Source organism: Panthera pardus, unplaced genomic scaffold (assembly GCF_024362965.1).
Source record: "Panthera pardus isolate Hobbes unplaced genomic scaffold, ASM2436296v1 HiC_scaffold_26, whole genome shotgun sequence".
Classification (NCBI taxonomy): domain Eukaryota; kingdom Metazoa; phylum Chordata; class Mammalia; order Carnivora; family Felidae; genus Panthera; species Panthera pardus.
In genome coordinates this window covers 9775625-9801115 of record NW_026526832.1, presented here as the reverse complement: position 1 = coordinate 9801115, position 25491 = coordinate 9775625, and the positions used below count along the sequence as shown (strand labels likewise).

Here is a 25491-nt window from a genome sequence, read left to right as displayed (position 1 = left end):
TTGTCAGCATTTCTCTTGTACCAGTGCTGGACTGCTCAGTTTGGGACTTCTCATTTTATGAGAAAAAGGAAACCCTCTTGTGCTAACCTACTGTTGCTTTTGCTATTGCAAACAGGTGTCGTGTGATTTGCAACCAAAAGCACTTCTGACCAGCCAGTTGTGAGACTTTCCTATTCAAAAATTATGTAAATATGCCTGTGTCGACGTGGTTTTTTTCTTTAAATGTTTATTTTTGAGACAGAGAGAGAGTGCACAGGAGAGGGGCAAAGAGAGAAGGAGACAGAGAATCTGAAGTGGGCTCTGTGCTGACAGCTGAGAGCCCGATGTGGGGCTCGAACTCACGGACCGTGAGATCATGACCTGAGCCGAAGTCGGATGCTTAACTGACTGAGCCACCCAGGCGCCCTGAAGTGGTTTTCTTTTAATGGCCAGGTGATACTTCTTATACACAGAAAAAAACATTTATAATTAATTGGGGTACAAATTATTTTATAATTTATCGAAGAATCACGTTTTGCTTAAACCTTAAGGTTTAATTTAAAATATTTTATCTTCTGGGGCACCTGGGTAGCTCAGTCGGTTAAGCATCCAACTTCGGCTCAGGTCATGATCTCAGTTCATGAGCCCAGGCCTCGTATCAGGCTCTATGCTGACAGCTCAGAGCCTGGAGACTGCTTCGGATTCTGTGTCCCCCTCTCTCTCCGCCCCTCCCCTACTCCCACTCTGTGTCTGTCTGTCTCTCTCTCTCTCTTTCAAAAATAAATAAAATTTAAAAAAATAATAAAATAAAATATTTTACCTTCCTTATAGTTCTTTTTTTTATTTTTTACTTTTTATTTTTTATTTTTATTTTTATTTTTTTTACCTTCCTTATAGTTCTAATAAGGTACGTGCCATACTAGAGATCTGTGCACAGATGAAGAAAAGAACATTTCACAGAGAAGCATTTTAGCGAGGCCCTAAAGAATGAAGAGAAAAGAAAGTTCCAGTCTGACAGAATACACACACTCAGAGGCATGAAAGATCATGGTGTGCTAGATGGGTGCGTGAGGCTGGAGAAGGGGAGATGATGTTACCAAGCAGAATGAGACCAAATCCTTTAGAGCCCTGAGTACCAGACTACGTCTCTTCAACTTTATCCTGCAGAATATAGAAGGTCTTAGAGGTTTTGAAGGCAGGGAGAGATAGGATCGTGTGGGTGTTTTATTTTTTTTTTTTTTAACGTTTATTTATTTTTGAGGCAGAGAGAGACAGAGCATGAACGGGGGAGGGTCAGAGAGAGGGAGACACAGAATGTGAAACAGGCTCCAGGCTCTGAGCAGTCAGCACAGATCCCGACGCGGGGCTCGAACTCAAGGACCGCGAGATCATGACCTGCGCCGAAGTCGGACGCTTAACCGACTGAGCCACCCAGGCGCCCCATCGTGTGGGTGTTTTAGAAAGAAAAAGAGATTGGGGGCCGTAGGTAGGGAGGCTACCTGGAGACTACTTCAGAAAGGATTAGGAACCGAATAAAGAAAAGACCCCCTGAAGAGTCTGCGGTGGACCCCCAGGGCAGGGATCCAATGGAGGAAAAAGCAGAGGCTGAGGGTCCACAGAGGTAGCTGAGGGGAGGCAAAGTCTGGAAGGGAGAGGGGGGTCAGTGTTCCCAGGAGGCATTGCTAAGGGTGTAAAGGGCCACCTGTCAACGGCCGGAGGCTGCAGCTTAGGAACCAGCACAGCACGTAGCAAACAGGTGGACAAGGCAGCAGAGGAGGCAAAGGGCCCCCAGCCTGAGATGGTGGCTTTTCCTGCTGTGACAGACTCCTAAGCCGCACCCCTCCCTCTTCTCCATACACCTGCTTACCATACTAGGGAAAGAAGCCGGCAAAGGGGGAGGTTATCTGAAGTTACAGTAGTAATAGGTATGTTACAATATTAACATACCTATTAAATTAGTTAAGCAAGGAGGCCACTGAGGTGGCCCTAATTGAATGGCAGCCTCTGTAAGTGAACCAAAATCTAAGCCTATAAATGTCTCCAGGTTAGGAAACTGAAACATAAGGACGGCCAATCACAGCCAACTGGCTTTCGACTATAGCCAATCAATAATTTCCTTACTTCACTTCCACCTGTTCTCTGGGAAAGTCTTGCTCCTAACCGCCTCCAGTTTGGGGCTGCCCATCCGAGTAGATTTTTACTCAAATAAGCTCTTGAAATTTTTAATATGCCTCAAGTCTATCTTCTAGTCCACCCAAAGCCACCCAATTATCAGCATTAGCATGCTTTTTTTTTTTTTTAATTTTTTTTAATGTTTATTTTTGAGAGAGACAGACACAGAGTGCAAGCTAGGGAGGGACAGAGAGAGGGAGACACAGAATCTGAAGTAGGCTCCAGGCTCTGCTCTACCAGCACAGAGCCCGTCACGGGGCTCAAACCAAGGAAACGCGAGATCATGACCTACGCTGAAATTGGAAGCTTAAGTGACTGAGCCACCCAGGTGCCCCACCATGCTTTAAATCAAATTAGACATTTAGCTAATCACCACCACCAACAACAACTAACCACGTAGGTAGGAGCTCCAGAGAAACCCGGAGCAATTATGGACAAAATAATCGGAAAATCCATCTTCTATGCAAGACGCAGTAGTAACACAAGTTAAATTATGCAGGTGTGGTACAGAAGCACCAAGAAAGCAGAGTCAAACATACCCACGTTGGCAGATTATATCCAGGGCTATCCATGGGTGGCATTGAATCTGGGGGACATCAGCCATCTGGTCACCAGAGGTAACTCTTTGCCCCAGCTCTTTGCCCCCATCTGTGCTCATCAAATGGCCCTTGATTATTAATTCATTGTCATCAGTTCTTTCATACTAGAGACTGGTCCTGGAAAAGGAAACCCCTCCTGCCTTAAAGAAATAGAATGGGCTTAGGGCGCCTGGGTGGCTCAGTCTTGATTTCAGCTCAGGTCATAATGTCATAGTTTGTGGGTTCGAGCCCTGCATTGAACTCTGCACTGACAGTGCAGAGCCTGCTTGGGATTGCACCTCCGTGGAAGAAGCACACAGTCCAGCAGGGTGCACGTATTTCCTCCAAGCTCCCATGCCGGCCCCACAAGACAGTGCAGGGGTATTGGCCAAGCCGTTCACTCGATGATTCATCCCTGACCCTCTTCCCATCACCTGGTGCACTTCCCTCTGACCTGCTCTTAAAGTTCTGGCTGCTGTTTAAAAAAAAAAAAAATTAATGTTTATTTATTTTTGAGAGAGAGAGACAGAGTGCAAGAGAGAGACAGAGCATGAGTGGGGGAGGGGCAGAGAGAGAGGGAGACACAGAATTCAAAGCAGACTCCATCCAAGCTCTGAGCTGTAGCACAGAGCCCAATGTGGGGCTCGAACCCACAAACTATGAGATCATGACCTGAGATGAGGTTGGACGCTTAACCGACCGAGCCACCCAGGCGCCCCTCTGGCTGCCGATTTTTATATTCCTTCTCCTATTTGTTTCCCCACTGTTACTATTGGATTTGACCTTGGCCAACTCCTAAAGCCTAGGGTGACACCTTTCATATTTAGCCTGTCTGCCTCTACACCAACCCTGTAGAGAAGAGCTGCTTTCCCAGCAGGCCTCATGCAGCCTTCCACCCATGGGACCGTCCAGGGCACACTCTTCATGTCAGAGAGACTCCGGTAATTTCTAGAACCGTTGGCTGGGCTCTGCCCTAAGGATTCAAGTCCAGCACACAAAGAAACAAACACAACAAACAAAACAGTAAAACCCCAGGAAACATTCAGCAGGAATGGTGACTTCCCAGGAAGGCTCTGAGAAAGTAAGTCGCTTCAGTAAGTCACATGTATGGGCTGAAGCTTTCCCACGGGGTGGGGCAGAGCCGCCCTATCAGCGCTGCCCTTTCCACAGCAGTAATTGTGGGGTGACTGACACCGTGTACTGTACTGCCATGACTCTAGCTCGCAACCAAGCCACCCCTGCTCCACACGTTCCCTTTTCATTACTCACCATTTTGACTTAGAGGGTGGAGCTAGGCAGGCCTTATTTGAATACCCACCATGCCTCCTCAGCCATAGTCTTCCCCAAGGCTCCATTTTCTCAACCGTGAGAATAACAAGGATTATTACCTCTCCGGCAGATAGACTCGCATGCACATCCGCCTGACACACAGCAGGCACTGCCCAGTGTTAATTCTGATTCCTTTTTCTGAATTTCTGATTCTAACCTGAGGCAGAATCTCCAGGATCCTGAAGATTGGCCTCACCTCGGGGTCCTCTGTACTCAGCTGTAATTCTTCCTTGTCCTTAGTCGGGGGAAGATTGTAACCTGAGGGCAGACTTGGGGCTCTTCCCTCAGCATGATTGGAGGAGAGGGAGACGACTCAAGGAAACCCTCGCTCCATGATACTCAAATTCCAGTGAGCATAGAATTATTTAGGGAGTTTATTAAAAATACAGATACCCAGGAGGCCCCTTCCTCAGTGACTGAGAGTCACTGAGCCACTGAGAGTCAGACCCAGGACTCTATATTTTTAATAAGGTCCCCAGAATATGCTAATGTGTACCAAAGTTTCCTCCTCCTTGACCTGGTTACTCCCTGAAGACAGAGTGGGTGGTAGGGCCCACTTGGGGGCTGTGGGATAATAAAAAAGACTTGAAAAAAAAAATACTTGGTCTTTGTCTCCAGTTCCTGGCACAAAGCTCCCTAAGCCCTTGGACTCTCTCTTAAGTGAGAAGAGTGTCTTAAGTGATGAGTGTTTTATGCTGATAAGACAATCTCTTGTGGTAGGAGGCTAGAAAGCTTCAGGGCGAGAACTGGTCACAAGAAAAATCAACCAAGTAATTAGAGGGTTAGAATTGTCAGCCCCACCCCTCGACCTCCTGGGAGGGGAGAAGGGTAGGAATTGAGTTCAATCATCAATGGCCAGAGGTTTAATCAACCATACCTACCTAGTGAAACCTTGATAAAAACCCTAAAGGGGAGGTTCATTGAGCCCCCAGGTTGGTGAACACATTCATGCACTTGGTTGATGGCACAGCAGGAAAGAACATGAAAGTTCTGCGCCAACCCCCAGCCCTCACCCCTACCCCCTAGAATTTGTCCTATGCATTTCCTCTGCTTGGTTGTTCCTGAATTATAAGGAACTTTAGAATGAACTGGTAAACTTAAGTAAAGTGTTTTCCTGAATTCTGTGGGTCATTCTAGCACATTATCAAATCTGAAGGGGGCTCGCAAAAACTCCCACATTTATAGTCAGGCTTGAAGAAGTATGGGTAGCCTGGGTACACATTTGCGACTGGTGTGTGACATGGAGGCAGTCCTATGGGTCTGAGCCCTTTGACTCATGAGATCTGACCCAAACTCTAAGTGAATGGTGTCAGAATTGAGTTGAATCGTTGGGCGCCCAATTGGTGTCATAGAATTGGTTGGTATATGTAAAAACATGACACATTAAGTGTCAGAAAAAACCACACAGGGGCCCTGTCACATTTCATCTTCTGACTTCACCTGGCCCTTGTACAACCACACTTCTTTATAGAATGTGGTTAAGCCCAGAAAAAATGGCCAATTCTGTTGCAATTCTCTGACCTAAATTCAGCGCGAGCCTTTTGAATATTTTTTTTTTTTCAACGTTTATTTATTTTTGGGACAGAGAGAGACAGAGCATGAACGGGGGAGGGGCAGAGAGAGAGGGAGACACAGAATCGGAAACAGGCTCCAGGCTCCGAGCCATCAGCCCAGAGCCTGATGCGGGGCTCGAACTCACGGACCGTGAGATCGTGACCTGGCTGAAGTCGGACGCTTAACCGACTGCGCCACCCAGGCGCCCCTCAGCGTGAGCCTTTTGAAGGCGAGTAGAAGGGAGGCTTAAATTTTCCCTGTTCACACCTACTCTAAGGAGGGCCGAATTTCCCTCCAGGCTTCCGACCTGCCGATTGTAATCCACAACACAGACAGTGGACAATTTCCAACAGGCCAGGGAAAGGTCTCACTCTAGAACAGGGTGCGAGTCCATTTTCTGGAATCATTTTATGGACTCACTGACCACCTTGATTCTGGCTGGACACCACTTTGATGTGCCCCTTGACTTTTTGAGCCAGGTTCACATGTCTGCCAGACCCTTCCCATCTAGCTAGATTCTTTGCCCTAGTTCCTCTCGGCTATTTATCAGTCATCAAGCCTTTCCTTATGCCCCCAAATTTCTACAATCAATTCTCTCAGCCATTTCCACCAGAATATGCCCCCAGGAGTCCAGGTGAAGGCTTTGCTGATAAGCTTTCCTATCCTGGCTTCACGTGTGAGGTCTCAGCTGCACTGCTGTTCCAGTATTTGCCATTAGGATCTTTCTCCTCCCTTCCTTACCTTGTCTTCCCTCTCCTCCTAGAGAAGCCTTACTCTTTTATCAGTCAATGCCACCCATCTTGATGTACCTCCTAGACATACCTGAAACCATTCAGAGGGCCCTCATTCTTCACCTTTTTTTTTTTTTTTTTTTTTAATATGTGGTAAATTTTGACGAGACTTCTTCTACTAAGACCCTGTTAGGACAAAGTTACCTGGTCAATGATTGCCTTGCCCACATGCAGGGAGGGAGTCATGGTCAATTTGGTAAAAGGTGGCACAAAATTGAGGGACATGACAGAGGCCCTATGTGCTAAAGTCCAAGTGGAATGAACTAGCTAAGTGCTTCTACTTGGAGCAGAGGCTCAAGTCTTCCATGAAAGAGAGCTCCCCAGGAACTAGGGGGCTATACCACAGAGCCACCATTAACTAGTGGAGAGTACCTGCCAGCTTCAAGGTCATCCCCAGGGACCTCAGCTGGGTTCTACTTGGTGTAGTGGCCCAGTCACTTGCTCCCAGGAAATTCTTCCTGTGACTACACTGGGTCAACACTGACTCCTGAAAACCCTCCCTCCAACTTTGGCTCAGAGTCCTGTTTCAAGATACAAAGAGCCCATGTAATGTGGCTGACTAACTTTGACTTCTCCACGTCTTCCAGGGGAGCCAGTTCTGGGAGGGCTAGGGGAAATCCTATGTGGCTTGAGCTCTTCCTCCATGGAAAAACTCATCACCATCACAACAGACCACACCCTGCACCACCCACCCTCTGGACACGAACCTCTCCACGCAGAGTTATTTCAGCCCTCGTCACTTTGATCCTTGGAATTTTAGCTCCACGCTCACAAAGGCACCATCATCTGGACTAATATCCCTGTCTTCTTCCAGATCCCTGGAATTCCTCTGACTCCTTTGTGTTCTCACCTTGGGCAGTACCTGAAGTGTACCTGACACCTGTAGTCCCATCCTCCGTGTGTGCTCACAGCTGTCTGGCTAACACACGTCCAAACCACAGGCTCAAGATTTTCACTGTGTGCAAAGAATGGGAGGCACAAAGTGACCTTTAGCAACCCTACAAGGTCCCTGGAAAATATTTATTGAAATATTATCAACTTTTAGAAAAGAATGTGCTAGACTGCTCCAATATCTTCTCCTTTATACTACATTAACAGAACCTTTAGAAAACAAGATTATACATTTCCCAACTTACCCTGAAGTCTGATATGATTAAGTGAATAACTTCTGGCCAATGTGATATAAGGGGAAGTAACGTATGGAAATTTCAGGATGTATCCTCAAAGGGGATACAAGAGGCCTGCCTCTTCTCCAACATTCCCTGTCCTCACCTCCTCTCCTCCATCCTGTTGCTCTAAATGTGGACACGGTGGCATACCTCCTTGGCTAAGCGGACTTCAGGCCACACCTTTCAGATAGTGAAGCAACAAGCTGTAGGGAACTTACATGCCAGATGACCACATTGAGCAGAACTGCCATACTAACCCCAGACCACCTGTTGAGAGAAGCAATCCACCAAGGCCTTGAGCATCCCTGAACACCCCTTTTGAGGATGCTAAGAATCCAAGGCCCTGACCACTCTTTAGGCAACCATTTCTTGGGGTTGAGTTTCCAGTGAGCAGATTCATCTTCTCCCAGACAAAGAGCAGGCTTGCTTACCACTCACTATAAAAGTGGTAGATCCCAGTTGTAATGCAAACCCACTGTATGTGTCATGCCCAGCTTGGTTCCTCCTTGTAACCTCCATGGGTCTTGGAGGGCATAGGGAACCAGCACCAGCAGGATACACATGCTGCTTGCTATGCGGTGAGTGGTGAAATCCTTTGTCTCAGACCCAGGAATCTGTGTCTTCTGTCAGCCTCCATGAAACAGTAATTTATCAATTTGCAAGTAGGGTACGATCCCAGATCCTGACATCCCTACCTCTGGACTGTTTTTAGGGGAAAAAATCAACTTGCATCTCTCTTGAGCCACTGTTATTTTGGATCTCTGTTATAGGCAGCCAAACCTAATTCTAACAAATCAAAGAGTAACTTTTCAAAGTTCTGATTTGGCAAAACAAAAAAAGTGCTTATTACATCTTTTGAGAAATTTATCTTTCAAGCTGAGCCAAATGTGATCATTGAAAAGCAAGAAATTATAAAAATAAGAAGTATATGTTACTTGGGACCTCTCGAACAAGTGTCATAGAAGAATGAAGATCACACTATGACTGGTTAGCAGATACTGAAGGCAGTAAACCAAAGGTTACTTAATCAGGTTGGCAAATTCACAAGAGCAAATTCTCCACATTTATTCGAGCAAGATAATTTGTAGATGTTTTAGGTGCTTGAATGTTACTTTCTGCCAAGAATTATATTCAGCCATGCTTTTTTGATGTAAGATTCCATATTATGAGGAATGGAGTCCAGATGAACTCGGAGAGCAATTCCCTGATCCGCCTTGTTCTCAGACAAGGCAGGGGTGAATCTGCTTCAGGCTAGGCTGAATTCGAGTTAACATTCTTTCTCGAATGTTGGCAGCTCTTGTCCTTTGAAAAACAGCAGGGTAATTGAAGATGTTGAGAAAGGTTCAAGCAAGCTTGCGTCACTACCACATTAGTTAGGAGACCGAGGCCGACAAAGATAAAACAAGAATAGAAGCAAGGATGTGGCAACACCTGCTACCGAGCGACTGACAGAATGCTGAAAGCCCTTTGTGAGACGCAGGTACTTTGATGTGTCAAATATTCTAAATGCTTGAACTCTCTACAAGAATTCCCAGTGCATTTATTTCTTATTTTTGATTTCTAACACATTCACAATTCTCTAATGAAATTACCCATTACTCTTTTTGGTGGGCAAATCTTGTTTTAGCCTGGTCAGCATCCATTCTCACTTTGGGAATAGCATCTAGATTGTCCCTTGGATAATCACCCCTCCCCACGCCCCAGTCCATAGTGTTGTGTGAGGCTGACTCAACCACACCAAGCACCAGGCAATTGGTTCAGAAGGCACAGGACTGGGTGAGACTCAACACTGGGACTTTTGTTGATACTGTTGGGAATGTGAAGCTTGCTTTGTCTTGAGACTGCTATTGTAAGATAATGTAAGTCTGGAGGTGCTAGAAATCATAGGTAGAAAGAACAGTCTGAAAATAGGGCAAACACAGTGGAAAACCGAACAAGAGGAAGAGAAAAACCAAGTTCTGTTGACGTAGTTTTAGCCCAGATCCAGCCATGCCTGAAGGGAGATTCGTCCACAGGCTTTTCACTATGTTAGCCAATAATTTCCCTTTATTGCCTAAGCCAAATTTGAGCTGATTTATAACTTGTGGAATTAAAAGAGTTCTGACTCTTGAAAGTATTGTTGTCACAAGGGACAACTAGAAGTGTTTATCCAGTCTATATAAAACCAAGGAATGTGCTCAGGCCAGTTGTGGCTTTAGAATTTCTATAAATAGGTGCCACAATCGAGCCAAAGGGAATGTATGAGGGACTTGTTTTGAAGCTGCTTTACATGAAATTGATTAAACATCTATTATTCATATCAAAATGGGGGGAAGGGCAGAGAAAAGAGATCCCCCCCAAGCCACTCCCTTGGCAATAACATTCACTCAAACTAAGGAAAGATCAGTCAGTAGGGTTTCCAGAGCACTATGGGGGTCTAATACATATCTGGCTATCAATGCTTACCTGAGGCAGGATGATACAGTGGAAAGTGCTGTGGATTAAAATCCTAGCTCTATAACCCCCCAGGCTAAATGACCCTGGACTAATGACTTAAATTCAGGGAGATCTAGTTTACTTTGCAAGGTTTATTATTTGATGTAAATGACATATTTGCATCCTTCTGCACTGCTTTTTTCTTCCTTAACATTATAATTATGACATTTATGCCTGAGGACCTATGGAGTATCTAGTGCATTTATTTTCCTGTTACGTCACATTGCATTACATGCGTATACCAAAATTGTTTTATCCATGTTTCAATTGATGGACTCTAGGTTGATTCCAAATTTTGATTCTTACACATAATACTGCTATAAATATTCTTACGTCCATATGCAAAACATCATCCAGGGTATATTCCAAGAAATGGAGTTGCTGGGTCATGGGCTGTTTCTGAGTTTTGTGCAAACAGACTTGATTACATATTGACAAGTTGTCCTCCAAAGTGGTTTTTAGCAATTGAGACTTCTACCAGCTGTGTATGAGAGATGCTTCCCATCCTTTCCAGCATTCAAACACTCAATCAACAGATATTTTTTAGCAATCCACTGCTCTGTTCTAGCTACTAGAATATAGCAGTGAAAGTTCTCACTCTCGTGGAGCTTCCATTTTCTTGGCAGAAGACATAATAACAAATCAACAAATGACAACATAATAGATCTGGAGGTGATGGGTGCCTCGTTTCCAGAGTGTATGGCTGCCAAGGATTAGTTCTTCTCCTTGGACCCTTCTGTACTTACAGTAAGTGAACGCAATGCCGTCTTGAGCCCATTGTGACCTAATTCCAGAAACTAATTTTTTAAACTTGTAATTACCATAAAAATTAGGAGATGAGCATTTTGCCCTGGCATAATGTGTTCAAATTTGCAGGCTGCTTTGGACTCCAGGTTCCCCATTGACCACAATACCAGGCAGCATATAAGGAAGTGGTTAAATGCTCCTATCTCTGCAGTCAAACTGCCCAGGATCAAATCTTGATTTCCTGACTTACTAACCATGTGACCTTGAACAAGTTGCTTAACCTTGGTAAGTCTCAGTTTCTGTATCAGATAATGGTGCCTGACTCATAGGAGTGCTTATCGTGGTGCCCAGTTCATTCTTAGCACTTTATATTTACTAGTAATAATTAATAATAATTGGATGGGCCATTCATGTGATATTATTCCCATTTTATAGTTGAGGAAACTGAAGTTCAGAGTGGTTGAACAAATTGCCTGACCAGTAAGTTCTGATGACTTTCGGACCCAGGTTTTCTGATATCAGAGCCAATTCTCCACTACAGCATCGTAAATATGAATGTATCATGTATTCATTCAACAGTTATTTACTGAGCATCTAAAATTGCCAGTTCCTGTGCTTGCTTCTAGGAAATTCTAAAATAATCCCAGTATGACTGAACATCTCTGGGCCACCCTTAAATTACAACTACTTCGAGGCCGATCCCAGTGCTTTGTTTCACCCAGCATTGACTGGTAATGAACTCTGGAGATTTTATTGCAGGTTTTATGGAAGACAGAGATGAGCATTATATCATATTAAGCTGTAAGCTCCTTGAAGGCAAGGATCATGTTTTACTTATCAATGTACAGCCAGCGCTTAGCACAGTGCCTGGCACATACTCCTCAAATATTTGACCAATGAGCACGTCATACAGCAAAATTTAATCCATCTTTCTCAACAGCTTCTCATCTGCACCCATAATGCCTTCCCCAGCAGCTGCTCCAAAATTATTGATGAAATCGAGTTGACCTGAACTATGAAGAATTCTGCCTCTTGTCAACTTGAAGAGGTTCTTCCAGGTTTCCCTGGCTCCCAGGTTTCTTCTGAAACCTAGTGTTGTTTCCGTCACAAAAAATTTGTGAGTCAAAACATGGAGTTTGGGAGCCAAACATTAAGTAAACAATAACAACAAAATGTGCTCCTGAGCAGATAATGAACCATCTAAGATATTGCATAGTTGAGCACCCAATGAAGCAAATTGACAATAAATGCCATTCGAGTTCAGAGCAATGAGAAAGAGAACAGGAAGATGGTAACTTATCAACAGAAGAGAATCTATTCTGGGTCTCCTTATAGACAAACTGTGAGATATCATGAGTTGGTTTTATTATTACAGCTCAGAGAGTTAGGCATCTTGTCAACAGCTTAAAGCTTTGGAGCCGTCTCCATGGGCCCCAGATCTGACAGATCCCAGGAATAGTACACATGCAGTGTCTTTGTAGAATGAGAAGGTGGAGTCCAGGGTCTAAGGGCTCAGATCTCCTCATTCCTGGCTCCCCACGCACTCAGCTTTGGGGACTAACTTCCAGTAGAGAAGAGAAACTGACCTCATTTTTTACCTGTCTACCCTGAGTCCTCAGGTTGAAAGAAAAGGTACCCACTTTAAGCAACTCCTCTTTTTGGTTTGTTGGTTTTGGTTTTGTTTTGTTTATTTATTTGGAGAGAGACAGAGAGAGTGTGAGCAGGGAAGGTGCAGAGAGAGGGGGAGAATCCCAAGCCAGATCCCTGCTGTCAGCACCGAGCAGAGCCACAAGACTGTGAGATCATGACCCTCGCGGAAGAGTCAGACACTTAGGCAGCTGAGCCACCCAGGCGCCGCTTTAAGTAACGTCTCTTGACATCAATGTCACAATTCCTTCTCTCTTTACCTCATGACCTCACCCCCAGTTCTCATCCCCAAAATAAAAAGAAATACTTCCTCAAATTTGAGGATGTTTCATTTTCAAAGGCACTACCTGGCTTCTGACCCAATCCAACCTTGGAGATGGAGAATATTTCCTTCCCTTTAGGGTGCTTCTTCCTCCGTTCTTTTTAAGTGCACAAATATTCCTTTATATATATTACCTTATTTTTTTAAGTAGGCTCCACACCCAACGTGGGGCTTGAACTCACAACCCTGACATCAAGAGCTGCATGCTCTACTGACAGAGCCAGCCAGGTGCCCCAAGTGCACAAATATTCCTTTAGAGCATCACTGTGGGACTCGGAGAATAGGATATTTTGGTAAGAAAAGTCAAGGTTCAACCCCGACGGCTGACCTAGCACAAGGTAGTCCTATTTACGACAATATGTTCAGCCCTTAAAAGTGAAAGGGAAATGAAATGAAATGTACTCCTTACATCTTTGAGAGACATCATGGTATGTTTCATTTTCCACCAAGCCTAGCTACAACATCTCCCCTAGTGACACTTGGCTTTGGCCGTTCAAATGCATTCATCTCTTTCTGTGACAACATGAGCTTGGCAGAACATTGAGAACTGGAGGCTGAGAAAAGAAAATGCCGTCTTCCTGCCCACAGAAGAAGAGGTTCTGAGACATCCGTGCTAACACAGCATTGCCGAAAGGGCTTGTATATGAATCAGCCGCAAATGTTAGGTGGGTTGATGAGGATTGCAGAGTTTATGAGAATTTCTGATGAAGCAGCACGCAAGAGTGCTATCGGTTATTGTGTGAGTGTGGCGCAGGCTGTAATTTGACTTGTTTGGGTCTTTTTGTTATCATGTGTGACGCCTCACTAAAGCCTGTTTGTTGCAAGCTCTCTTTTTCCTTTGCTACCACAGTTCCCCTGCTTCATGAATGAGAATTGAGGTTTGTGGCAAGAATGCTAAGTATTCCTTCAAACGACAGACAGAAAGGGCTGAGAGGCAGTTATGTTTTATTCGCATCTGATTCCAGCAACACAATCCCAGTTCTCCTAATTTCCTAATCAGAGATGCATTTTGGCACCCACCACAGTCCAGTTGGAACCCCTCTGAAGTACCTAGAAACCGAACCAAAAGCAGTGTCAAGCCCAGAGGAGTATGAAGGCCATCAAGTAAAACACTTCCGGCTTCCAGCATCCTCTCTCTTCCTGGGCCCAGTACTGTCTAGAGTTGACACATTTCGCAAAGAAGTACACAGGCTCCTATATTTCATCTGGCAATCCTATAAGGCCTTTAGGAGCTCTATCTTAGTCTTATGCCATCAGAGTCTATTTGGAGGGAAAAAAATCTAAGATTAGTCACCCAACCGTTGAGCAGTACTTCTCAAAGTCTGGTCCCAGGTAATCTGCATTAGAATCACCCAGGAAACCTGTGAAAAAGACAGATTCCTGAGTCTTGCCCTAGACTCACAGAATCTGAAATTCCAGGGATGGGCCTGGAAATATATATTCTTGAAAAATCTCACACACTTCTGAGGCACTCGAAAGGATGACAGTTATTTAATGGTCTGCTTGCCTTTTCCTCTCCCATCGGTACCTACTTATAACCTTTTTCTGCTTGTGGAAAGGAAATAATAAAAGTATAGTACGTGACATTTAGGGGGACCTCAATAAATACTCCCTTAATCCCTTTTTTTAAAAAAATTATGTTTATGTATTTTTGAGAGAGAGGGAGAGAGACAGAGCGCGAGTGGGGAGGGGCAGAGAGAGAGGGAGACACAGAATCCAAAGCAGGCTCCAGGCTCTGAGCTGTCAGCACAGAGCCCAGACCGGGACCGGAACCCACCAACAGTGAGATCATGACCTCAGCTGGTCGGACACTTAACGGACTGAGCCACCCAGGCACCACCGCCCCTTAATCCCTTTTTTTGTTTTTAATTTTTTTTTTAACGTTTACTTATTTTTGAGACAGAGAGAGACAGAGCACGAATGGGGGAGGGTCAGAGAGAGAGGGAGACACAGAATCTGAAACAGGCTCCAGGCTCTGAGCAGTCAGCACAGAGCCCAAACCGGGACCGGAACCCACCAACAGCGAGATCGTGACCTGAGCCCAAGTCGGACGCTTAACCGACTGAGCCACCCAGGCCCTCCCCCCCCCCCCCCCCCAATCCCTTTTTAAAGGAACTCTGGACTTCAGGAACGAGATGGGGGTATGTCCTCAAGACCCTTCCCCAGTCCCCTGAGGAAAAGAAAGTCAGAGGCTGCCTCTGAGCACCTCCGTGTAACTACACCTGACCCTGTCCAGGCTGCTACTCCAGGCCACCAGCCAGGAAAGCCTCTGGGCAGTGGCTCCAGCACAAACATGTCTAGAATTTTCACTGTGTGGGACAAATATAATGAATCCAGTGTGCAGAGACGCCTTTCTCTAAATCATCTCTGTATTTCTTTCTCCTCTGGATCCGAGTTAACTTAAAACCAGAATCTCCCCCAACATTCATCTTTCTCTAACTCTGCGCTCTGCATCTTCCAGCATTTTATCTGAAAGTCAGCCACCAAAGTTAACGAACTGCTAGCTCACTGCCTGTTGAGAACCGGGAGCCGGAGAAACCCCCCCACCCCGCCCGCCCCCGCAATCCTGCAGATTCAGCATTTGGGTTTAGGAAAACTACAGGCCCCAAAATGCAATTTCACTTTCCAAAGACTACCACTCCCAACATGCAATGCAGCCAGAGTTAGCAAAGGAAAACCCCGTTTGGAAATTTTGCCTTCCTGTGGCCCTCAGGCAAAGGAAAGGTTTAGAAAGTCGCCAGAAGGTATTTTTTTGCAGGAGCGGTCACTCCCCAAATCCAGGCAAGGAAGGGGAGGAGTCTGGGCCGTGTCCCGCCCTTCTCCAGTAAACTTCTCCGGCTCCAGGTTTGGAGGCAGAGTCGGAAGGGCTGGGAGTAGCTGCACGCCCCCACCCTTTCCCCATGGTTTCGGTGACTAGAGCCGTGTTCGGAGACCTGCCCTCAGGGGCAGGGACAGTGGAGAAGTTCCAGCTGCAGTCAGACGTGCTGAAAGTGGACATCATCTCCTGGGGCTGCACCATTACGGCCCTGGAGGTCAAAGACAGGCAGGGCAGGGCGTCAGATGTGGTGCTCGGCTTTGCAGAGTTGGAAGGTGGGTTGAATGCTGTCCCGGGCTGCGGGCGGGCCCCGGGTCCCCAGCCCTCCCGCATATGCCCCCGAGGTGGCCAGGATCCAGGGCGAGTACCCGAGCTCGTCACCCTCATCACCGCGAGGAGTGCTTACAACCGGCAGACCCACTGTGTTTCCATCCTGTGTTCGGAAAAAGACACATGAATGGAAACAGCTGTAGGACTTGGTCTCTGGTTGTCCATTCAGGCTTTGCCTTAATTTAGAATAGTTAAGGGTCTGGGGCTCCCGGGTGGCTCAGTCGGTTAAGCCTCTGACTTCGGCTCAGGTCATGATGTAGAGTTTCGTGAGTTCATAGCTCAGAGCCTGGAGCCTGTTTCGGATTCTCTCTCTCTCTCTCTCTCTCTCTCTCTCTCTCTCTCTGCCTCTGTCTAAAATAATTAAACATTAAAAAAAAAATAGTTCAGGGTAAGATAAAACCCCAGCAACCCTGGAGCGATCTTTGAACTGCCAGGTATGCAGGGCAGGAGAGGAAAAAGCTGGCTAGAGGGGGTGTGGCTCCAGGTCTTGCCTTGTGTTCTTTCTGTAGGACAATCTAAGACCTGTCTCCTCTACTTCCTCTCTCCTTCATCAGATTCTCCTTGAGCCCTGGTTGTCTGAGAAATGCTCCTCGACATGGCTCAGTGGGTACAGACGGCTTAGCCACCCGGTCTGGTGTAAGCGCCCAGCTCGGGCTGGCTGCTCGGGAACCAACCAAGCAGAAGACCAACTCATGGTCTAGCAGTGAGGTCTCCCAAGTAGGACCAACTTTTATTTTATGGGGTTCCATGGGCAATTAGGATCATGAATTAATCCATGCATCCACAAGCTGTTCATTCAGTCAACTCACTCAGCGAGACAGACAAGGTCCTCACCCTCATGGAGCTTGCACTTTAGCTGGGGGGTTAGACATTAGCCAGATAGTCGCATTAAAAAAAAAATTACAGTTGCAGTTTGATCTCAGCAAAGGAAAGGGTCTGCAGTGCCATCTTGGCCCTACTGTGTAGCTAGACAGGAGGTGAGGTCTGAAATAAAGGTGGCAAAAGGAAACTGCTTGAAAATGAGTACGCTTTGCTCCGTGGTAGGGGCGTGGGCACAGCCTGCTAGAGAAGAGGTTTGAGGTTTTCCTTTAGGTGTGTGTTTCTTCTATCTGTTTGGTTCTTTAGATACATAACATGGCTCATGGTTAGAAGTTAACAGAAAACTGAGTATTGGTTTTCTTTGGTGGGGGTTCAGATCTTCAGTCACAAGGCAAGAGTTGACAAGTGACAAAAGAGGATTCTTTAGAATGATTTTGCTGAGTCACCTCTCTCTCTGTGAGTACCATAACTATTTTCCAGGCTGACACAGAATCACAAAGAGATTACTTGGCTGGTGCAAAATTGCCCAGTGGCGTCGAAGAATTGGACCTACGTCCTAGAATATCAGAGCCAGCAAAGCTTTGGAGACGCTAAGCTGTCAGCCTCTGCTTTTATCGCCTCATTTCCATCTCTGCCTTATCATATGGCCCTCCCTCTGCACCTCTACACACACACACACACACACACACACACACACACACACAATGACTGCTCTCGCTCCTTATCAGTGGTCGTTTAGATGTAAGGGTCACATAGAGTTTAAAATACAAAGTGTCTTTGTGGAATTCTTATGAAATGTGTGCCCTGAGGGCATGACCGCTGGGAAGCACCAGTGTCTTGTCTTTTCTTGTTTCTTTTTTTCTTTTTAGTTAGTTAACATCCAGTGCAATATTGGTTTCAGGAGCAGAATTCAGCGATTCATCACTTATATACAACCTCTACTGCTCATCACAAGTGCCCTCCTTAGTACCCATCACCCATCTAGCCCATTCCCCACCCACCTCCCCTCTATCAACCCTGTTTATTCTCAATCCTTAAAAGCCTCTTATGGTTTGTTTCCCTCTCTTCTCTTCTCCCCCTTCCCATGTGTCATCTGTTTTGTTTCTTAAATCCACTTGAGTGAAACCGTATGGTATTTGTCTTTCTCTGACTTACTTCACTTAGCATAATACACTCTGGTTCCACCCATGTTGTCGCAAATGGCAAGATTTCATTTTTTTGATGGCTGAGTAATGTTCCACTGTGTATATAGACCACATCTTCATCCGCTCATCAGATGGACATTGGGGCTCTCTCCATAGTTTGGCTATTGTTGACAGTGCTGCTATAAACATTGGGGTGCATGTGCCCCTTCGAATCTGTATTTCTGTATCCTTTGGGTAAATACCTAATAGTGCCATAGCACTGGTGTCTTATTAGGCATGGAAGTGTTGATTTTGTGAGGGCATTAATACGGTGGAGTTGTCTCTATAAGTCCGTGCCTCTTGGGGCAGTCTGGATGAGGAAAGTATTATCCCCCAATGTTCTTAAAAGGGAGAAAAAGAAATCGATCTCCTTGGATTGTAGTGATCTAACGTGTGCTTTATTGCCCTCCATCTTAGTAACATCTCTTGAGAATGTTAAATAGCATTTTCTTATTAGCATACATCACAGACTTCACATAATGCCAGGTTGAATCAAAGCATCCAAAATATTCTAGGTGCTCATTCCTAGGCTATAATTTAGATGATTGAATTATTTATTCTAGAAGGAAAGTGAGTTATTTTCAGAAGAGGAGAAGTTGGAAAAAAGCCCTTGGAATATCAAGTAACACTTTCTAATATGTGCAGCCATCATCATGGCTCCTGGAAGCGGCTCCTTTGTTCCTTTTCTACACGCCTGTCTTTCAGTTTTTTCGTAGATTCTTTCTACAAAGATAGATATTGCTAAAGATAAAAGAAGACTTCATGTATGTCATAACGGGGAGCATTCTTGTCTCAGTCAGAATAGTGTGAAATGGGGCTCTGCTACAGTTTTGATCAGTTCTTGTGTATTAAAACCCATGTTAAGAAATTGGTGACATTGGGGCGCCCGGTTGACTCACTTGGGGGAGCGTGCAACTCTTGATCTTGGGGTTGTTTGAACCCCATGTTGAGTGTAGAAATTACTTTTAAAAAAATAAAATCTTAAAAAAAAAAAAAAGGGAATTGACAGCAGCGATTGCCTTCAAGAGAGGCTCTGCATAGCCAGGGTGCAGGGGTAAGAAGGAGACTTTATTTTCACTGTCTATTCTTTTCAAATATCTGAATGTGTAAGTATTATGTAAACAAAACTGAGGTGAATCATTTAAAGCTACAAGACATGACAGAATAAGGGGTTATCTTGACATTACTATGCCCCAGAATATTTTAAACCACAGGGAGGAGCTAAGCATGTATAATTCCATGAAACGTGGTCCTTTTTAACTGCCAGGTTAGATGTGAACAATCTCCAGTTTCCCAGATAGATTATATAAACTGCTTGGATCATGGCCATGACCGGAGGTCAGACTGGTTCAGTTTTTCCCTGGGAAAATGAGAGCTCTCTTCTGTAGAATTCTAAAGAGGTAAATCATACGATCTTTTAGTTACAGCCTAGAGAAGTCATTAATGCCTCCTATGAATTGTTCTGCCATTTTTTGTACCTAAAATATTTAAAAATGCGTTTCCTCTTCATGCCTCACCTACAGTCATTATAACTTCTTTCAAAATCTGTGATGAGACTATTTGCCTATAAGCCACAGGTTTAAACAACCTACCCACACAACCAGTGCACTCTTGCCCTTCATTTTCCCTCCAGTTACCACCAAACACCCGGCTCTTACGGCCATGGGAGTCACTATGGAAAAAATAGAAAAAATAGACCTAGTGCTTTTAGAAAACCCTGGCCAATAGCGGGTGGAGGAAAAGGGACCGGTTCAGAGACCGCGGTGTAGGCTTGCAGATGCCTGAGTGCCCTTGTAGGAGTACTGGGGATTCCTGGTTTCAATCTCTGCTTTCTCCCTTAAAGTTATTTAACTTTCCAGACATGTTTCTTCACCTTAACTAATGGATAATGAGACTAAATGTGCTGCCACCTGTGATGGTGTCTGACTGTAGCGAGCAATCCGTCATTTTTATCGCCTTTCTTTCCCTTGCCCCCAAATGTCTTCCTTCACACTACTTGAGTGTTTTACCTCGCTTGATTAATACTGCAAAAAAGGGCATCAAGATCCATGTGGACAGCCAGCAGCTATTTGAAAATATTTAAAATATTGGGGACAAATTAAAAAAAAATTTTTTTTAAAGGAGGATGTTCATTCGGCTAAGCAGCCCACTTGGGCTCAGGTCATGATCTCACGGTTCGTGGGTTCAAGCCCCGCGTCGGGCTCTATGCTGACAGCTCAGAGCCTGGAGCCTGCTTCGGATTCTGTGTCTCCCTCTCTCTCTGCTCCTCCCCTGCTCGCGCTCTATCTCTCTGTCTCTGTCTCTCTCTCTCTCTCAAAAATAAATATTTAAAAGAAATTTTTTTTTAATATTGGGGGCAATTAAAGTTCTTGTCAATTAAAGTAATGTTTGCTTTCCTCCGAAAACAGGTTGTAGAAGCTTAGATTGGAAATAGTAGGTACTTTCATTTCACGCTTTTAGGGCACTCTGGCTGAAGTTTGGGCGGTACGAGGTGGATAGCATAGCTGGGGTACGTGGGACGTTAGAGGAGTGGAAAAGTCCATAAGGCTGGTTAAGGATTTATTAATATACTCTGGCCAGTCCTTTGCTCAAGAAAAGGGACAGACTTTTCCTCTACCCTATACCCCCCCATCAGCAATTGAAAAAAAAAAAATCATCATTCATGGCTTGACCTAGAAACTTTTCCCTTTTTTATGGAAAACAGTATTTTCTGCATTTGAAAACAAGCGTTTTAGTCATGTCCTATTCAGAATTTGGGGAATGTCACTTCTTGTAATTCTGATTTGATATGAAAGCTTAGTAACTTATGAAGATATTAGTATCTTTGCAACAAATAACATGCATTTGTTCCGAAGCATTTTTCAGAGACAGTTGAGAGCAGCGGTTTCTGGTGTTAAAAACTCTTCATCTAAACCAAGGACTGGCAGGTACTGCTTCTCTCCGTGGGCTGTTTACTGTTGCCAGAAAGCCATCTCTTCTGAGGGAATTCTTGTAAGCCCAGGAACCAGCAGCTTTGCTGTTGGAGTTGTCACTGTCTCCACAGCCGAGCATGTGGCTGGCAGAGTGGGGACTCCGTGTACGTTTGTTGAATGGATCAGAGTAGGAATCAAAAGTAGACACAACCAAATAATTTTTAAACAAAAATTCTGCTTTTCTTCACATGTTTTAGCTCCTGAAAAGCAGATGAATGGTCCACACTGTACCTCATCGAGGAAATACAAATTAAAACAATAGTGAGGCCCTATCAGAATGGCCAAAATCCAGGACACTGACATCACCAAATGCTGATGAGGAAGCGGAGCAACAGGAACTCTCATTCACTGCTGGCGGGAGTGCAAGATGGTGCCGCCACTTTGGGAGACAGTTTGATTGCTTCTTACAAAACCAAACATATTCTGACCGTATGATCAAGTGGTCATGCTTCTTGGTAGTTACTCAAAGGAGTTAAAAACTTATGTCCACACAAAACCTGCACACACAGCTGTGTTTCTCACAGCATTGTTCATAATTACTAAAACAACCAACCAAGTTGTCCTTTGGTAGGGGAAAGGACAAATGAACTGTGGTACCTCCAGGCAATGGAATATTACTCAGTGCTAAAAAGAAATGAGCCATCAAGCCATGAAAAGACAGGGAGGAACCTAAAATGCATACTACTCAGTGAAGAAAGCCCATCGGAAAGGGCTACAAAGTATACAAAGCCGACTATGACATTCTGAAAAAGGCACATTTATGGGGACAGTAAAAAGATCTGTGGTTGCCAGGGGCTGAGGGGATGGGAGGGATGAATAGGCAGAGCAGAGAAGATTTTTAGGGCAGTAAAAAAATGATATTATAATGATGGATACATATCATTATTCATTTGTCCAAACCCTCAGAATGTGCACCAAGAGTGAACCTTCCTGTTGAACTGTGGACTTTCGGTGATAATGATATGTCAATGTGAGTTCATCAGTTATTAGAAATGTGTCTCGGGGCGCCTGGGTGGCTCATTCGGTTGAGCGACTGACTTTGGCTCAGGTCATGATCTTATGGTTCGTGGGTTCAAGCCCCATGTCGGGCTCTGTGCTGACAGCTCAGAGCCTGGAGCCTGCCTCGGATTCTGTGTCTCCCCCCTCTCTCTCTGTGCCTTTGCTGCTCATTCTCTGTCTCTCTCTGTCTCCCCAAAATAAATAAACATTACCAAAAAAAAATTTTTTTAAAGAAATGTGTCTCTCAGATGGTGGGGGGTGGTATTGATAATGGGAGAGGCTATGCATGTGTTAGGATAGAGGGTATCTGGGAAATCTGTACCTTCTGCTTAATTTTACTGTAAACCTAAAACTGATCTAAAAAATAAAGTCTACTAAAAATGAAACAAGAGGCTCCTGGTTGGCTCAGCTGGTAAAGCGTGTGACTCTTGATCTCGGGGTTGTAAGTTCAAGACCCCTGTAAGGTGTAGAGATTACTTAAAAATAAAATCTTTAAAAAATAAAAATAAAACAAAAGTAGATGAAGCAAAACCAAAGAAGGTTGTTTGGCCCTTTGGAACTCCTTTTGGTTACCTGGTATAAGGAGTTTTAAAGCTGTAGCTTCAGAGAGGAGGGAGGGGAGGGAGGGGGAAGCAGGTAGAGAGGTCAGCCTGGCCTATTCGAAGAGATGGTAGTAAGCACAATTCACCAGAAAGCCTTGTGCTTTTCAAATAATGTGATGCTTAAGAACAAGAACCCACAGGGCTCCTGGGTGGCTCAGTCGGTTAAGAGTCTGACTCTTGGTTTCATTCTTTCTCCACGGATCTGTGTGTCACGTCTGTCACATATCGGTCTTCATAGGTACAGGACCTGTCTGGGTTTGTCTCTTTTGTTCCATTGGTCTGTTCATCTTTCTGGGCCAGCACCACACTGCCTTAACTTAGTGAGTCTTAGGATCTTATAAGGCAAATCACTCATCTTGTTTTCTTCAAAATTTTATAACTATGTTGGCCCTTTGCTTTTTCACAGCAAGGTTAGAATTATCTTGTCTAGTTACACACACACACACACACACACACACACACACACACACACACACACAAAAACCCTGCCTTGGGGCACCTGGGTGACTCAGTTGGTTAAGCGCCCAACTTTTGGCTCAGGTCATGATCTCAGAGTCCATGAGTTCGAGCCCTGCGTCAGGCTCTGTGCTGACAGCTCAGAGCCTGGGGCCTGCTTTGGATTCTGTGTCTCCCTCTCTCTCTGCTCCTCTCTCACTCTCTCTCTCTCTCAAAGGTAAATAAATATTAAGAACAAAAACTTAGGAGCCAGACTATGTTCAAATCCAGGTTCTTTTGATAACGATCTGTGTGTTTGGGGCAAGTTTCTCAACTTTTCTGTCCTCAGTTTCCACATCTGTAAAATGAGGGTAATAATGGTGTCTACCTCATAGAAGTATCCTGAAGATGAAATGAGTTAGATGTAGAGTAGTTAGAAAGTGGCTGTCTTAGGAAGAATGTGGTGTGAGATGTTATGATAGTCCGTGGGTAGGACTCTGAGGACCTACAGGTTAGCAAGGGAGTGAACCAGGAAAGACCTGGAAGAGAATGATTAATATTTCACTCATGCCCAGCCAGTTGAGTAACGGGAGCCTGGGTGAATGCTTAAGAGTCTATATCCTGAGAGCCCTTCCAGGCATGGTAGAAATAGTTCATAGGCTCGAATTGCATATTCTCGTATCAACACAGATGGGATGGATGCAAAGAACCATAAGAAAGGGGGATAGAATTCCGAGGGTGAATTCTGAGTGAAAAACAAATGGGAGGTTTTTTTGCTTTCTTTAAACTTTTTTAAAAAGTTGGCCTAGAAAAGAGCAGATTACAAAGCAGCATGTATACTAAGACTCCATTTTTATAAAGAGAAGAAGAAAAGCACATATATCCATAAAAGATGGCGATATATACATAAGAATATTAACAGTAGTTCTCTCTAGTGACGAGACTGGGATGATTTAAATTTCTTTGTGTTTTGGGGTGCCTGGGTGGCTCAGTTGGTCAAGTGTCCAACTTTTGACTTCAGGTCATGATCTCACAGGTTGTGGGTTCAGGCCTCGCATCGGGCTCTGTGCTGGCAGCATGGAACCAGCTTGAGATAATCTCTCTCTGTCCCACTCCTCCTTGCACTCTCTCTCTCTCTCTCTCAAAATAAATAAATAAACATTAAAAAAAATTTTTTTTAATTTCTTTGTGCTTTATAAAGTTCTTTCAAAATGTTTGTAAGGAGCATGCATTACTTTTGGAAGGGGACAGTTTGTGTGTAAAGCCAGCCATTTTTCTGTGTTTCCCTGAGGGCTTGGATATGCCTAAATTATTACTACTTTCAGGTTCTCTCAGAAGAAAGTGAGGGGTGGGGGGAGTACCTGGGTGGCTCAGTCGTTAAGCATCTGACCTCTGCTCAGGTCATGATCTCACGGTTCATGAGTTCAAGTCCCACATTGGGTGAGCATGAGCCCTGCTTGGATCAAGCCCTATTTCTCTCTCTCTGCCTCTCCTGGGATTCTCTTTTTCTGTCTGCCCCTTGCTTACTTGTGTGCTCTAGGAAGGAAGGAAGGAAGGAAGGAAGGAAGGAAGGAAGGAAGGAAAGAAAAGAAAGAAAGAAAGAAGAGAGGAAAGAAAGAAAGAAAGAAAGAAAGAAAGAAAGAAAGAAAGAAAGAAAGAAAGAAAGAAAGAAAGAAAAGAAAAAGAAAAAGAATGAATAGAGTGGTGGGCAGCACCGTGAGCCTCACCTTTGGTTTGAAGTTTTAAAAAACACTTTCATCCCATGTCCCTCATCCCATGTCCCTGCAGGGTACCTCCAAAAGCAGCCCTACTTTGGAGCAGTGGTTGGCAGGGTGGCCAACCGAATTGCCAAAGGAACATTCACGGTGGACGGGAAGGAGTATAAGCTGGCCGTTAACAATGGGCCCAACAGTCTGCATGGAGGAGTCAGGGGCTTTGATAAGGTGAGTCAGGGGCATGGACGCAGTCCTCACCTGGCAACTTCACAAGCCCCTTCAAACATACCTTCTATTTGCCAGGCTCGACCCTCGGCCCTACAGCAAATGGGTGATACGGGAAAGAGGCTGGTCCAGTGATCGAGGGCAGTCAAGGCACTGGCCCCGTTCCAGGACCCGTCCTTCTGTAGCTCATCTGACCGGAACAGGCAGGGGTCCCTGAGTGAAAGGGCGGCAGCCCTTGACCTGGGAAAGAGGGAGAATGACTTTCTCACAGCGTCTGGATCAGGAAGTCCAGTTGACGTTAGGCACAACAGAAAAGTGGCTTAAACATAATACCTACCTTACTGTACTTACTGTACAAGGCATTTTGCACCTATTCTCTCCCATGCTTTCTAGAACCCTGTATTCTCACCAAATGAGAAATCTGAGGCTATGAAAGGCCATATAACTCCTGATTTGGGCTGCCTGACCCGAAGCCCTCATTTCCAGACCAAACCCGCTGGTGTCCTCCACAGCTGCTGTAGGTGCCCCCAGGCCAACACACACCCCTGAGACTGTCGCTCAACCCCCTCCCTGGGCAGTGTGGTGCCACATCCAGGCCTACCCTTCCACCGAAGTGCCTCACGCCTCAAAAT

At 45.0% G+C, this 25491-nt stretch overlaps 1 protein-coding gene across 3 annotated transcripts in view; it reads left to right on the top strand.

Annotated features, from left to right (window-relative positions):
• Nucleotides 1–25491, top strand: part of GALM (galactose mutarotase) — a 116121-nt gene that overhangs the window by 47169 nt on the left and 43461 nt on the right. The window contains exons 1-2 of one of the 3 annotated variants that reach the window (XM_019447125.2): nucleotides 15423–15853; nucleotides 24708–24862. In XM_019447125.2, the coding sequence (XP_019302670.1) occupies nucleotides 15664–15853; nucleotides 24708–24862 (345 nt within the window). In that variant the 5' untranslated portion in view covers nucleotides 15423–15663. Of the gene's footprint in view, nucleotides 1–15422; nucleotides 15854–24707; nucleotides 24863–25491 lie in introns of those variants that run through there. The other 2 variants (XM_019447116.2, XM_053890993.1) reach the window with 2 other exon arrangements.